General features: G+C 44.8%; 1 protein-coding gene across 10 annotated transcripts in view; it reads left to right on the top strand.

The window, feature by feature from the left end:
- Window positions 1–15,988, top strand: part of USP19 (ubiquitin specific peptidase 19) — a 43,340-nt gene that overhangs the window by 2,071 nt on the left and 25,281 nt on the right. For 7 of the 10 annotated variants that reach the window (XM_066618425.1, XM_066618420.1, XM_066618419.1 and 4 more), the window contains exons 2-4: window positions 5,972–6,249; window positions 12,952–13,008; window positions 14,508–14,636. In XM_066618425.1, the coding sequence (XP_066474522.1) occupies window positions 6,108–6,249; window positions 12,952–13,008; window positions 14,508–14,636 (328 nt within the window). In that variant the 5' untranslated portion in view covers window positions 5,972–6,107. Of the gene's footprint in view, window positions 1–4,394; window positions 4,465–5,971; window positions 6,250–12,951; window positions 13,009–14,507; window positions 14,637–15,988 lie in introns of those variants that run through there. The other 3 variants (XM_066618424.1, XM_066618423.1, XM_066618417.1) reach the window with 2 other exon arrangements.

Raw genomic sequence — 15,988 nt, 5'->3', positions numbered from 1 at the left:
TTAGCATACATTACTCTGGCTAGAAAGGTATCTGCATACAGCAGTGTGTTGAGATGAAGCTACATTTGTGCTAGGAATTTGTCACCAGAAGCAGGATAAAGTGTATTGGATGGGAGGGGGGGGCGATATGCCATCTGGGCAATTTACTGACATACAATTCGGCAAAACTTTAGTACAGGAAAGTAAGAGGTGGGGGAACAAGACTAGGGAGCAGCCTTTGCTGTTCCTTCTAAATAAAGACCAGGAGCAGGCGGTGGAGATTATAGTGGCATGTGGTTGCATGCCAACTGGTGAGAAGTGGGGTGAGATCCCAAAGTGTGGGAAAAGCAAGAGCTTAGTTAGGTCAGTGCAATGAAAATAGCATAGTGCAGCCATTCTGTGTCATGAGTTTAACAACCCTGATGGCCAACCAGATACCAAGAAGACCTTGTTACAGTGACCTGTTATGAGACTTGCCATAGCAACTTAAATGAGGCTTCAAACCCCCTCCCCTCCCTTGCTGATCAAGTTGCCTGCCAGATTTGGTGAGCTGTGGAGCTTCAGTAAGAGATGACAGTGTTGTAGAGAAGTGGTCCTTCCTTCAGATGGTGCAGTTAGTTCTTATCCCTCCTGATGATACATGGTTATTTGCACGATGGCTCTCTGTAATGAAAGCTAGTTTAGCCCAGTGGCTAAAGACTTAGTGGCAGATCAGGACTGTCCTAGTTTCAATCTCCCAGTCATAAAGGTGGCCTTAGGCAAGCCATTCACCTTCAGCATCATCTCCCCAGACCCAATATAGTGATAATACTTTACAGGGTTGTTTATAAGAATTTCATTGAGATTAAATGTGTGAAACACTTTGACTACTCAGAAAGCACCACACAAATGCTAAATTATTATTAGTACAGGTCCAGCCTATTTATACACTGAGTGAAGCTGAGTGAAGCTTTCTAAGTGCTTGGAGGATGACTGATTGATGGTTTGTCTTCTAAATGACTCTTATCTTACATCACAAAGGTCAGCAAGGCTGACCTTGCTGTGCAAGGCCACAGTGCGTTTATAGTGCGTTTTTTTCCCATCCACATGAGTGCTTGGAACTGAACCCACGCGAATAATGAGTCTCAACCTGTAGTAACTAATAGTTAATATTTATACATTTTTTTCCAAGTGCTCAAGCACTTCATATTTATTGTCTTAAACCTATAAGGCTAGTATAAACCTATAAGGCTAGTATTCTCAAATTGTCATGCTTTAACCCTTGCTTGAAGCTGGTGTGGGTCTGGATTATGCTTGCTTTTCATGGGGCATGATTAGAGTTGTTTAGTCTGTCATCTTCATGTGGGTCACATTTCAAAAACTCGGACTGATCAGTCTGGTCATATTAGGGTGGGAAGCTGAAACTAGCTTCTTTCATCATGCTTTCTCTTTCTGTTTTTAGCGCTGTTGTCTATTGAATCCTTAGCTTTATTTAACTTGTCTTTTCTCATAGTGCTAAAGCATGCTGGTTTTAAGGCAGAGTTGGCTACATTTGTGGAACATTTGAATTGTGTTCTCTAATAGTTGAATCTTCCCTCTGAAAACTTCAACTTAAGACAAAACTGGAGGTGGGAGTCATCAGGGTCTGTGAGTGGGTGAAGATAGTCAGCAACCAGCTTTGTAGCCTTAGTTAGGTCAGAGCTCTCCATCTCCCTCCTGTCCATCACGCCCCCATCCCTGTTCTCCCCCCTCCCTTTTCATGTCATCTATAACTAGAGATGGGATGTTTTGTACCATGCAGTGCAATTTTGTCTGCGTTGACTAAGAAGTTCCATTGAATTCATTGAGGCGTACTCTCCAAACATACACAGGACTGCAGCCTTAGAGTTGTTTGTTTCCTAACAAGATTTTTTAGTAAAAGACTTTGCAACTGAATTTTGTATACAGTTTAGGTTCTTAAAGATTGTTGTGGTAGGAAATAGAAAGGGTGTTCAGACTGGGTAGTTTTCTTGTTTCTATTATTTTATTTCTTATGTTTTGTTGTAGTCTGTGGCTTGACTTGTCTCTGTTCTATAGACACCTTTCTGCTGCATCTGTTTTCTGGTTGTGGCAGAGTCTGTAGGCTTATCTATGGACAGGTGGTCATACCTGGTGCCAGGGTTAAGCTATGTATCTTTTGATACTCATCAGTCATGATTTTATGAGGTATTGATTGAGGGAAGATAGGTGGTCGAAGAGTTGATTGAAAGTAAAATGGCGTTTCTTTGGTATGTTCTGGTATATTTCAGAAACTACCGTGTTTCCCCAAAAATAAGACCTACCCCAAAAATAAGACCTAGTGTGTTTTCTGAGAATTGCTGAAATATAAGACCTACCCTGAAAATAAGACCTAGTTGTGATCAGGGCCAGGACGGGGGAGGCAGAAGGGGTCCTTGGGCGGGGGCGGGTGGACAACATGACCGGGAACGCTGCTCTCCTGCGTGCACCACCTAGAAAGCACCTGCTGTGATGCCTTGGGCAGAGGACGCTGTGGAGGAGCTGAAGTGGGAAGCAGCAAGCGAGGCTTACCGGGCTCTGAGGCTCTCCACACTTTCCAGGGAGTAAGTCCCAATAACTATAAAGGGACTGACTTCTGAGTAGACAGGCAGGCAGGGATCCTCATGGGCGCTGAGGGGACGCCCTCTCCACACCTTCCAGGGAGTAAGTCCCATTAACTATAAAGGGACTGAGTTCTGAGTAGGCAGGCAGGCATCCTCCTGGGTGCTGAGGGGATATTTTTGTATGGTATATTTTTGTACATGAATGACTGTGGATTGTTGTACATTAAAAAAAAAAAAAGACCTACCCCGAAAATAAGACCTAGTGTGTTTTTTTTTGAGCTAAAAAAAATTTAAGACAGTGCCTTATTTTCGGGGAAGCACGGTAGATTCTTCTGAACTGACAAAAAGGACATTTTCAGAAGGTAATAAGATTCCTATCTCAAAATTGTTCTATTTTGGTGGTAGAAGCCCACCTGAACATGTGATGTTGTCTACACCAGTTGAGAAATACTGACCTAGATGGGCCAATGGCCTGACCCAGCTTAAGACAGCTCATTATGGGCCCAAACCATATAGCACTTTAAACTGAGCCTCAAAATAAATTGGAAGCTAGGAAAGTTCAAATGGCAAGGAAGTAATATGATTCTTATACTGGGTTGCCAAAAGTAGTGTTTTGACTGCAGTGTTCTGAACCAGCTGTAGTTTCCAAATGCTTTTATTTTGTGTTTTGTGCTTAGTCCTGAGCCATAGACTCCTTACTGGGAGTGGATTGGGCTTGATCAAAGGAACAGCAAAGCTATGTAGAGTGCTCTGGATAAATTGCTTTAGCATGGCCAAAGGGGAGTTCTGGCTTGTTTGTGCTTAGAAGGATTGAATTGGATTTGGACATTATCTTAGTGAAGGAGGACTCTTGAGGATTTCTCAAATGCTATAGGTTGTGTTCTTTCATATAAGGGTAATACAGTGTGCTCGACTGTCTGGGAGAACCATATGGAAGGGTAAACTCTTCATGTGTAGTGCAGTCTCCTGTAATTTGTACAAAACTTCTGAAGCAGTGCTGTTAGGATAGACCAGTTTCCTCACCAGGGATTGCTGTCCCTGGGCTATCACTTGTAGAGCATGGATGCCCCATTCCTCACTACTGAATTTCATATGGAAATTGCACATGTAGAGTGTAAAGAAATATTCTTGTGAAAGTAAGCTTACCTGGAGTGCCCCCTTTAAAAAAAAAAGTTCCGAAGCAGAGACAATAACTCATTGAGCTTGTTGGAAAGATTTAGTGGGCCTGACATGGCTTGCAAGACCTGTTGTGCTCTAGGTGTCTAATGTATGTCCCTGGTCACTACTTCAGGAACCATTTCCTAGTGAGACTTTATGTGCTTGTTGCCAGCAAGGACTATTCTGGTTTGCACCACATTTGATTTGTTGTATTGCTGCTCAGGTCTTGCCTCTCTTGAAGACATGGGCATATCTTGTTCACCTGGGGGTTTTCCTTGAGCCGCTGCTCCTACAGTTGGGTGCTTTTCCAAGTAAGAGTTCCCCGGCTTAATTTTCTTTGTAGTGTGTACCAGGAGTGTGAGAATTAGTAGAAAGGCCTTTTTATAGACAGGTTATCCCCTCGGGCCTGGGGATAAGAATAGGCCCTCAGTTTGGCTGTACTTTTCTTAAGAGGCGACTAAACAGCCACCGGGTAGATGGGACTCGTTAGCCTGGGAAGGCAGCTCATCTGAGAGAAGGAAAACTCTGATCCCAAACCTCCACTGCCTTGTGGCTACATCCACTTATGGAAAAGGCTTCAGGAGTCAACCTCGAGGCAAAATCCGGAGCCGGAGTCCCTGAGGCAGTTCATGGCTGAACACAGTCAAGTTCTGGCAACTCCTGCGACGCCGCTGGAACCAACCGTATTGGCCTCTGCCTTTCCATTGGACCATTTCAGCGACGTGGAGAGGGGGGATTTGCTACATGGGTAACAGCCTATCCTCCATACCTACTTTACCCAGGCTTCGCTCACTGGAGAGGACACTCTATTCCAGAACCACCATTCAGAGCGTGACACCATAGTCTTCCGAGACTGAAGGATGCCAACATATCATTAAAAAAAAAGTCTTGGCTTTCCTGTGTGGTGGTCTGAGCCTTCCTGGTTGTTTAGAGCAGGTGCTGGAGAGTGGGAGTGAAATTGGCATTTGGCAGCAGAGGCCCTGAGCCACTGGAGATGATACCGGCAGACATGCTGGCTGGGAAAGGGATTGGCCAGTTGCTACTTAGAATGCATTGGAGGAGGGGCTGTGTTACCTGATTGGTAAGAATGTCTCTCATTACCTCCTTAGGGAACTGCTTTTACTGTATTTCAATAGCAAGGTGATTAATATTCCGGGTGTAACTTACATCCGGGTGTAACCTATATGTGTGGCATGCTAAGGGGCATTGCTAGAATTTGGAAACCACACTCTGTTACCTAAAAGAAACTGCTTTGGCATTTGCCTCCATTGAAATTCTGTGCTAATTTCTGAAGCTGCAGCATCCTGTGTGGAAGGAAACTGTTACTTGCTCCTGCACTATTGCCCCAGGATGCATTGGTATAGACACTGTACCACATTCAGCCACTAGATAGGGTGAATAATGGAATCTAGTGGAGTGAAATTATAATTATTTAGCAGCATGAAGGTAGAAAATTGGTTTTTGGTGCTTTTTTCCATTGTTACAGAACATTTAAAGGTGGACCTCGGTATCAATGGTGAGTCAAATAAGTGGATACCAAATAAGTGGATACCCAGGCACCACATTTAGTTGATTGGCCTGTCTGGTGGAAACTTCTTTGTTCTGGTGTGTAGAATTAACCCCTGCTAATTGGGTATGTATGCGCAACCTCCTGATTTGTATGCGCAACCTCCTGATTTTAGGAATGGGTTAAGTCAGAATGCCAGATGTAGGGGAGAGCACCAGGATGAGGTCTCTTGTTATCTGGTGTGCTCCCTGGGGCATTTGGTGGGCCGCTGTGAGATACAGGAAGCTGGACTAGATGGGCCTATGGCCTGATCCAGTGGGGCTGTTCTTATGTTCTTATGTTCTTATGTTCTTATGGGTAAGAGGCACTTTTTCAAGTGGGTGCTCCTTTTTTTAGCAGGGGGAGAGTAACTGGCCCACCTCACCCCAGCACTGTCTGTTTTAGTGGCTGTCTGCTGGTATTCTTTTTGCATCTTTTGAGATTGTGAGCCCTTTTGGGACAGGGAGCCATTTAGTTATTTGATTTTTCTCTGTAAACCGCTTTGTGAACATTTAGTTGAAAAGCGGTATATAAATACTATTATTATTATTATTATTATTATTATTATTATTATTATTATTATTATTATTATTATTATTAGATCACACCACAGGCTTTTCTCTAGCTTCAATAAGACTTTTGCCAGCAGAAAGTTTTGCCCTTTCTCTTCCACCATGCTTATCTAATTTCTTCCTCCATTTCTTCCCAGGGCATCTGTTCCTTGCCAGAGAGACTGACCACAAAGAGTCGCCAAGATAGCTGGCTCGGGAAGAAAGCGTCGCACCCCTGACCCAGACTCCGTCACTGACCCCGGCGGGCCGTTTGTCTCATCCAAACGGCTGAAGATGTCCAGCAATGCTAGTGCCCCTGGACAGAGGAGAACAGCGCGGGGTGTAGAGGATGCAACCAATAAGAAGAAGCAGAAGGACCGAGCCAATCAGGAGTGTAAGGAAGGCGAGAGACCAGTTGGCAGTGACTCGAAGAAAGGTAGGCTTTGTATTGTGGATAGGTCTCACTGTGTATGCAGAAATGGGGAGCATCTGTATAGAACTTGATCATTTATTGAGTCAATGGAATATTGGAGTCAGGGCTCAAAATATCCCAGGGCACTGGAGAGAGCTTTAAAAAAGCCTTCCAGTTTCCTAGATAAAATTGTTGCTTAACTTGGTGCATAACAAGTGGAAAGTACTAAGCAAAACCCATATGTGATGTTGTCTCTGCCCACAGGAAACTGCCTCTCCATCAGTGACTCAGTGCTGGACTGGGCTGCCCCCCTGCCCTTCTCCTTTATTGGAGGAGAGGAAAGAAGTGCCCTAGAGAAGCCATGCATCGGGAGGTGCGACTCCCAGAGGGCTGACACTAGGGCACCCTTTTCCTCTCCTCTGGAGGATTGGAAAGGGCCCCCTAGAGAGGCAGCATTGCAACTCCCAGCACGCTGCCACTCTAGGGCACCATTTCATCTCCTCCAGAGGAGAGGAAACAGACGCCCTAGAGCATCAGCACGCTGGGAGTCACACCTCCTGATGCACTGCCTCTCTAGGGTACCCTTTTCCTCTTCTCCTATAAAGGAGGAGGGAAGTGGGGCGGCCCAGTTTGGTGTTCAATCGCTGCTGGAGAGGCAGCTTCTTGCTGCCCCTCCACAGCGATCCTAGGTGCCCCTCCTCCACATCTGAGGGTGTCCCTCAGAGGCAGGGGGAAGCGGCGTGTGTCTGCTCTGATTTCAGAGGAGACACATGCTGCTTGCCGGGCGCCGTCTGAGCCTTCCACACCTTTTGCAAGCGGCGTGGAGGTCTCCATTGGAACTGTCTGGGGCTGCTGGAAGCGGCACTCAGCAGGGGAGCACTGCCCGCCTCCTAGAAGCGGCACTCGTGTGTCTTGGATGCCACTTCCAGCAGCCCCAAACCGCTCCAATGGAGACTTCCATGCCACTTAGAAGCCCCCATTGGGACCTCAGCTGCCTCCTCCATTCCCCCTTTTTTAATAATAATAGTATTTATATACCGCGGAAGTAATTGCAGTGACGGTGACATCACTGCAATTACTTCTGGGTCAGCGATGGGGTGTGGGGGTGGAAAATGGGGAATGCCACTTCTCTTGCCTAGATATTTACAGTTGCTTATGTATCAGAATCTCAGCATGTGCTGAAAGAGTCAACTGTTTCTTTAATCACTCTTTCAAAGCCTTCTCCTTGTGAGTATAAAAATGGTGTTTAAAGTATGCAGAGTAGCAGGTAATCCTTATTTTGTATTCAGCCCTAGTGAGGTGAACTAACCCCATAGTGAAAACAGAGGTGAACAGCAGGGATTATGGAGGGGTTGAAGCAGTCCAGGAAAAACTCACCTGCAGTGGAGGGGTTTTTCACAGGTATGCTAATTGGGTTTGGCATACACAGGAGGGGAAATAGTTCCAGAAATTTCAAAGAAAAAGGTATAAATGGGAGAAAGAGACACAGATGACCGTGTGTGTTAGCAGAGGGAGTTGGGGGTGAAGAACCTTTTGCTAGGACTGGGTGCTATAAATTAAGGTAGAAAATGGCAAGAAACCATTTTAGAGACTTCAGGAGATATATCTATATTTTGCAATGGCTCTTGACTGTGCATGTAGTTGCACAGTTCGTGGCACCATTAGTGTGTGAGTAGCTACAGAGGACTCTGCTTTGTTGTGAATCTATATTTGGTTTTTGAAATTCTTGCTATATTCCTAAAAGTAGCAGTGTAACAGTTCTAAATCCTTGCTTTGTGGATAAAATGTTGGTAATGGTCGTTCTCTCCATTTTCCTTGCTGTTACCTTGTGAAATATACCATGAAGGGCTGATGGTTTCGCAACATCAGCATCAGTCTACTTTTACTTTGTGGCTTATCTAGAGACAGTTGCTTTTAGAAGGATATGCTAGGGATTTTTCTGTGTTCTCTTCCAAAATCACTTGTCTGCTCCTCCGCTCTGCTCATTATACACAGTTGCAGTCCTAAGTTCTGTTTTCATTGCTCTGAACTCACTTGCATACACTTTTTTTTTTCAAACTGTGGAAAACAAGGACGCTGACAGATCGTAAACTGAAATGCATGCACCAATTTTGCACTCTTCCACTTTCTCCCTCCCAAGTCTTTATTTGAGAAAGACATCCCTCTTTATTTTATTACTAGCTCTGTATGTATTTAAAAGATTTATACACCACCATTCCTCTGCTGGAGCAAATGCCCAAGGTGGCTTATAATTTCAGACTTTAAAAAAAATAGAGAACAATAACACGATAAATAAAAACATAATAAGGGTAATACAATGAAACTGGGGGCAACTATTTGGACCAAAGCACTGCTGCAGAGGCCCAAGGGGCAGACAACACATCACACATGCAAGACGAGACAAATGTTTTGAGCCCTTGCCGAAAAGCCATGGGGGAGGGGGAAGTTCTTAATTCCAAATGCCACAGTGATGTTTGTTTCTACAGCAAGTGTGTCTGCAGTTCAGAGGTTTAAAACAGAAATTATAATTTCATCAAGTGAACAACAGTACAATTGCCAGTAATAACTGGAGATACTGATTGTGGAAACTCCCCCTTGTGAGTTTAATGGTAGAAGTGATATAACACTAATTGTATTTGATTGTGCCTGTTGTTTTTCCCTCTTGTGGTATGGCATGCATCACAGCAGCTACAAATGCTGCGAGTTAACTCCAGTGTTGATGGGTGGGGTGGGCCTTGAGCCTATCAGTTAAATTTCCTTGGTCTAGGTGATATTTGCCTTACTGGAATTATACTAATGTGTCCAGTGAGGAGAGAGGCAGATTAAAGTGAGACTTGCAGAAAACTCTTAGCAGTGATTTATTAATTCTTCTGTCAGTCTCCTTGCTGGATTACTGCTGCAGTTGGATGTGCAGGAAGCTTAGGCTGGCATAGTGACAGCTCCATCTTGGAATAAGTTCATAGTGTCATTTGTTTGTAAGTTTACCTTCCTAACAAAGCATTTTAAGTAGAACTCGGCTGTTTTTGTGGCGATCTAAGCTTTTAGAATGATAGCAGTAGCCATATTGTTCTTGTAGAGTAAAAAGGAAGCTGAAGCTCAGAAGGCATACCCAGATGCCGACACTATGAAGGATTTTATCTGAAAGAGAAGGGTTCTACAAGCTGCCTGTAGAACCATTATTGTAAAAACTCATTTGTGCTCTACTGTGGAGCTTTGTAAGCCACCTTGGGCATTTATTTCCGCATGGGGAAGGTGGGATATAAATTTCTCCTTTAGGGTCTGGCTCCAGGCCTTTCCAGTCTCTAAGGGATACATCTTTGCTTTTTGCTGAGTTGCAGCACATCCAGTTAACTTGTTCGAGTCTTATTAAATAGAGGTCTCAGTGATGAGCTTTCTTTCCAAAATTCCACAACCTGGAGTGCCAGATCATGCAACTGTGTTGCATGAATAAAGCTATTTTATGGGCACATGGCTATCTTGTCATGTACTTAATGGTGGAAGTACTATAGCAGATGGGGTGTTTTGCAGGTGTAGCCCCATCTACTTTCTTTGAATAACTGCATCCATATAATGACATGTAATTGCAGAGAAAGCAGGGTTTATCGATTCAGATAGGGAGAACTACATATACAATGATATCACATGGAGTATGGGCAGATCAGCCCCAGTACCATGCTGATCTATCTAAATACATTACTCCCTCTGACAGTCTGATTTCATGTGCATGACTTTGATTCTGTTCAAAAGGTCAAAGGAATCACGTGCTTTTTCCAGGTCAAGTCATTGCATGTGTGGTGCAGTCCTTCTTGCATTTTTCTTTTTAAGGTGTTTACTATTTAAGGTCATTTAAGATCAAAACCTGATATGGTACCTGCCATCTCTTGTGGGCTAGGCAGCCACCACAAAGTGATAAGAACATAAGAACAGCCCCACTGGATCAGGCCATAGGCCCATCTAGTCCAGCTTCCTGTATCTCACAGCAGCCCACCAAATGCCCCAGGGAGCACACCAGATAACAAGAGACCTCATCCTGGTACCCTCCCCTACATCTGGCATTCTGACTTAACCCATTCCTAAAATCAGGAGGTTGCGCATACACATCATGGCTTGTACCCCATAATGGATTTTTCCTCCAGAAACTTGTCCAATCCCCTTTTAAAGGCGTCTAGGCTAAACGCCAGCACCACATCCTGTGGCAAGGAGTTCCACAGACCGACCACACGCTGAGTAAAGAAATATTTTCTTTTGTCTGTCCTAACCCGCCCAACACTCAATTTGAGTGGATGTCCCCTGGTTCTGGTATTATGTGAGAGTGTAAAGAGCATCTCCCTATCCACTCTGTCCATTCCCTGCATAATTTTGTATGTCTCAATCATGTCCCCCCTCAAGCGTCTCTTTTCTAGGCTGAAGAGGCCCAAACGCCGTAGTCTTTCCTCATAAGGAAGGTGCCCCAACCCCGTAATCATCTTAGTCGCTCTCTTTTGCACCTTCTCCATTTCCACTATGTCTTTTTTGAGATGCGGCGACCAGAACTGGACACAATACTCCAGGTGTGGCCTTACCATAGATTTGTACAATGGCATTATAATACTAGCCGTTTTGTTCTCAATACCCTTCCTAATGATCCCAAGCATAGAATTGGCCTTCTTCACTGCCGCCGCACATTGGGTCGACACTTTCATCGACCTGTCCACCACCACCCCAAGATCTCTCTCCTGATCTGTCACAGACAGCTCAGAACCCATCAGCCTATATGTGAAGTTTTGATTTTTTGCCCCAATGTGCATGACTTTACACTTACTGACATTGAAGCGCATCTGCCATTTTGCTGCCCATTCTTCCAGTCTGGAGAGATCCTTCTGGAGCTCCTCACAATCACTTCTGGTCTTCACCACTCGGAAAAGTTTGGTGTTGTCTGCAAACTTAGCCACTTCACTGCTCAACCCTGTCTCCAGGTCATTTATGAAGAGGTTGAAAAGCACCGGTCCCAGGACAGATCCTTGGGGCACACCGCTTTTCACCTCTCTCCATTGTGAAAATTGCCCATTGACACCCACTCTCTGCTTCCTGGCCTCCAACCAGTTCTCAATCCACGAGAGGACCTGTCCTCTAATTCCCTGATTGTGGAGTTTTTTCAGTAGCCTTTTGTGAGGGACCGTGTCAAACGCCTTCTGAAAGTCCAGATATATAATGTCCACGGGTTCTCCCGCATCCACATGCCTGTTGACCTTTTCAAAGAATTCTATAAGGTTCGTGAGGCAAGACTTACCCTTACAGAAGCCATGCTGACTCTCCCTCAGCAAGGCCTGTTCGTCTATGTGTTTTGAGATCCTATCTTTGATGAGGCATTCCACCATCTTACCCGGTATGGATGTTAGGCTGACCGGCCTATAGTTTCCCGGGTCCCCCCTCTTTCCCTTTTTAAAGATAGGCGTGACATTTGCTATCCTCCAATCTTCTGGCACCATGGCCGTTTTGAGGGACAAGTTGCATACCTTAGTCAAGAGATCTGCAACTTCATTCTTCAATTCCTTAATAACCCTTGGGTGGATGCCATCAGGGCCCGGTGACTTATTGATCTTTAATTTATCAATGAGGTCTGAAACATCTTCTCTTTTAACCTCTATCTGACTTAACTCCTCGGTCAGGAGGGGCTGTTCGGGCAGCGGTATCTGCCCGAGGTCTTCTGCCGTGAAGACAGATGCAAAGAACTCATTTAATTTCTCTGCCATCTCTAAGTCTCCTTTTATCTCCCCTTTCCCTCCCTCACCATCCAGAGGGCCAACCGCTTCTCTGGTGGGTTTCCTGCTTCTAACATATTTGAAGAAGCTTTTATTATTCCCCTTAATGTTGCTGGCCTTGCGTTCCTCATAGTCTCGCTTGGCCTCCCATATCACCTTCTTACATTTCTTTTGCCACAGTTTATGTTCCTTTTTATTCTCCTCATTAGGGTAAGACTTCCATTTACGGAAGGAAGCTTCCTTGCCCTTCACAGCCTCTCTAACTTGGCTGGTTAGCCATGCGGGCACCCTCCTGGATTTAGTGGAACCCTTCTTTCTTTGCGGTATACACCTCTGCTGGGCCTCTATTACTGTTGTTTTAAGCAGCCTCCATGCACTCTGGAGAGATTGGACTCTTTTTACCCTCCCTTTCAACCTCCTTCTAACCAGCCTCCTCATTTGAGGGAGGTCCGCCCGTCGGAAGTCAAGGGTTTTTGTTAGAGATTTGCCTGGTATTCTTCCCCCAACGTGCATGTCAAAATGGATCGCAGCATGATCACTGTTCCCCAATGGCTCAGTAACGTTTACATCTCTAACCAGGTCCTGCGTACCACACAATATTAAATCCAGAGTCACCTGTCCTCTGGTGGGCTCCATGACTAAGGCTCTAAGGCACAGTCATTTAGCACGTCAAGAAATCCAGTTTCCTTATCGTGACCAGAACACAAATAATTCTTTAAGCCTTGTTTGACTCATTGCTGCCTTCTCACTGGGCCAGCGTGCAGTATCCTTGCCAGGCGGTAGTCGGTTATTCTGCAAGAGACCTAGTTAGAGATGAACTGGTCAAAAGAATGCTAGCCAGAACCCTTGGTGGATCCAGTCCAATATTAGGAACTGACAAGACTTTTATACTTGGCATTTTGGGCAGTAGCTGTAGCAAAAAGCCACTAAGCTCTGGCTCACAGCAAAGCAACACACAACTCTCCTTTGTTTCCTTGCTCACTAGAGCCTTTCCCTGACCTGAAGCTGGTAGAGCCCGTTTGGCAGAGGGATTGTTTGGAGGGTAAGTTGGGGAGTGCATGACAAAATAGGTCTTACGTTGAGCTGTCCTCCCTGTGTGATGGTCGTGTTATGTGCCTTTTTCCCTGTTTGCCTAACAAACAGCAGAAGCGGCATGGCAGAAGTTGAGCCTTGAACTGTCGCAGACAATGAAGCTTTGGGGCTGCTTCAGTGAAAACATCTAATACTAACCCTTTTGAGGCATGACAAGCATGCGCCAGGATTAACCCTGTGCCCACAGGAGGGTCAGCTACTGCTTTCTCAACCTTGTTGAGGCCCCTTTCTGCAGAAAAGAAATATAAGAGGTGATCTCTCCCTACTTTCATATTGGGAGTACATGAGAACCTTAAAATTGCCTTGCTAGTTCCTGCCAGTGGTTTGCCTAGCTCAGCATCCTATCAACTGACAGTTGCCCTCCTTATGTTTTCAGGCATGGATGTTTTACAAGTTGGGGTATCCTGGTGACAGCTGTCTCCTTTATATTGAAATCTAGCATCTGATACTCATATAATTTAGAACAGCGTTTTTCAACTGTGGGTTGGGACCTACTTGGTGGGTTGGGACCCAATTTCTGGTGGGTCCTGCAGAGCCTCCAATGAAAACACAGGTGATGGAAAGATCAAATAACTAATTACCTCAAGCCCTGAGGCTATTCAAAAATCAGATAGCTGCTAACTGCCCTGCAAAGAGCTGAGATAAGCTCCTGCAGTTTGCAAGCTTGTGTAATCTAGGGAGATAGATGTTTAAGTGTCTTTTTTCTGGTGTGTTTTTTTCCATCAATCACAGGTAGTGGGGGAGGAGCAGGTGAAAGGCTGGATCACATAACCAAGTCCCTCAAGCCTTGAAGCTATTAATTAGGTCTGCCTCATTATAATTTTTTTTGTTAATAAATTAATTTCTAGAGTGCCTTTATTTAACCCTAGTAAAGCTGGGTAGGTCCTGATAGAGTGTCATTTAAAAAGTGGGTCCCGGTGCTAAAAAGTTTGAGAACTACAATTTTAGAATATATCATTTTATACTATATCACTTTAGTGCGTATGAGAGAGAAATTTATTTACTCAGCATGTAGTTGGTCTGTGGAACTCCTTGCCACAGGATGTGGTGATGGCATCTTGCCTAGATGCCTTTAAAGGTGGATTGGACAAATTTCTAGAGGAAAAAATCCATCATGGGTTACAAGCCATAATGTGTATGTGCAACCTCCTGATTTTAGAAATGGACTATGTTTGACTGCCATGGTTAGTTGCCACTAACTAACAGCCAACTTCTGTTAATCCAACCTGTTTTAAAAACTTTTAGTGCTAGTTGCCACCCTAATATCCTATGAGGATTACTTCTGCATGTCTGGTTCGCTGTTTGTAAAAAGAGTATCTTGCACTTACGAATCATTCCAAGTTCTGTTTCAGGCTCCTCATTCCAAGTTGGGGAGATGGAAGTTCATTCTGGTGCTTTTTGTTCTTCTGGATCAGGAAATAAGATTGCATTCCCCCTTTTGTTTCCTAGACCTGCTACTAGACTGGAAACAGAATGCTGATGAAGTTATTGTGAAGCTGCAATTGGGCGGTGGGTCCCTGAAGACGGAGGAAGTGGATACGTCTTTCACAGACACTGGCTGTCTCATCAAGTTACCTGGTGTGTGATGCAGACCTGTTTTTTCTTGTAGCTCTTAGTCAGCGTCTCAGAGTAGTGACTGCCCTCCTGTTTCTGTATAGCTGCTGACACCTTTCTTTTATGTCTGATGAGCAGCAAGAGTCCCAGACCAACCAAAATGAGAGGGAGAGAATTTAACAACAAGTGCAGTAGGACATGTAGGGATTTGGTATGTAGGGACATGTTGGTAAGGGCATTCCTTACCTATCTCTGCAAAGAATGACCATAAAAATTATGCATTTACAGGTGGTGCCTCTGAATCCGCGAGGGATCTGCTCCTGGACCCCCCCACAAATACTGAAAACCGCGGATAATGAAATCCACAGTTCTTAGAGCCCACCTGAGCTCTGAATGTGACCGGAGCTATTCTGAAGCCTGTAAAGGCTGCGCACACCTGTCCGTGGCTTCTGTGGACTTCAGAATGCCTCCTAGAGGCAAAAAAAAGTCACTTCTGGTTTTTGGAGAAAAACCTGAAGTGGCATTTTTATGCCTTTAAAAGGCATTAGGAGGACCAGGGACGCTTCCTCCCGTGGGGTGGGGGGAGATTTCACAGGGCTCAGTTGGGCCATGTCTGGCTCAACATGGGTCTGGAGGACCACACTGAGCCAGATTGACAGATGGAAAATCTGTGGATAAATAGGCCCAACCATATATGCTCTGAGAAACTCCTGAGTTACCAAGTAAGAGATCAATTTCAGGAAGCACTTGAGCATCAAGGAGAATGTGGTGTACTCTTTTGGGGTGGGATTCCCTGCTTGATAGGTCTAGGTGGTGAAGAGAATTTTGGCCTAGATTAACTCAACATCCTTGAATTTATTTAAAAGTACAGGTGGTGCCTTGGTATCCATGAGGAATCCCCCCCCCCTGCAGATACAGAAAACTACAGATAATGAAATCTTCTGTTTCTGCACCTTTAAACCCTCTGAAGGGGACTGGAGCTGTGTTCCAGTTGCCTCCAGAGAGGTTTTGGAAGCCCACAGAGGCCATGTGTGTCTGCTCACAATATCTACGGGCTTCAGAATTGCCCCATAGCGCAAAAAAAGTGACTTCTATTTTCCCTCAGGAAACCAGTTCCCCCTTTTTGCCCTTATAAGGCATTTTGAGGCCTGGGGAAGCCCTTGGAGGGGCTGAGCAGGAACATGCATTGAGCCAGATTCGCAGATGGAAAATGCACAGATAAGCTCATCTTGTATTGTCCTGCCTCTTCTCTCCCACAGAGGAGCTGACTTGCAAAAGTACTAAAACAATATCAACTAGTACACAGCACAAACAAACTAGGCAATAACAGAACCTATAAAATGAAAACCAGAGGAGAATCCCCAAACACAATACAT

This window comes from Tiliqua scincoides, chromosome 2, assembly GCF_035046505.1.
Source record: "Tiliqua scincoides isolate rTilSci1 chromosome 2, rTilSci1.hap2, whole genome shotgun sequence".
Taxonomy (NCBI): domain Eukaryota; kingdom Metazoa; phylum Chordata; class Lepidosauria; order Squamata; family Scincidae; genus Tiliqua; species Tiliqua scincoides.
The sequence above is the reverse complement of the archived record's forward strand: the minus strand, read 5'-3'. Positions and strand labels throughout refer to the sequence as shown.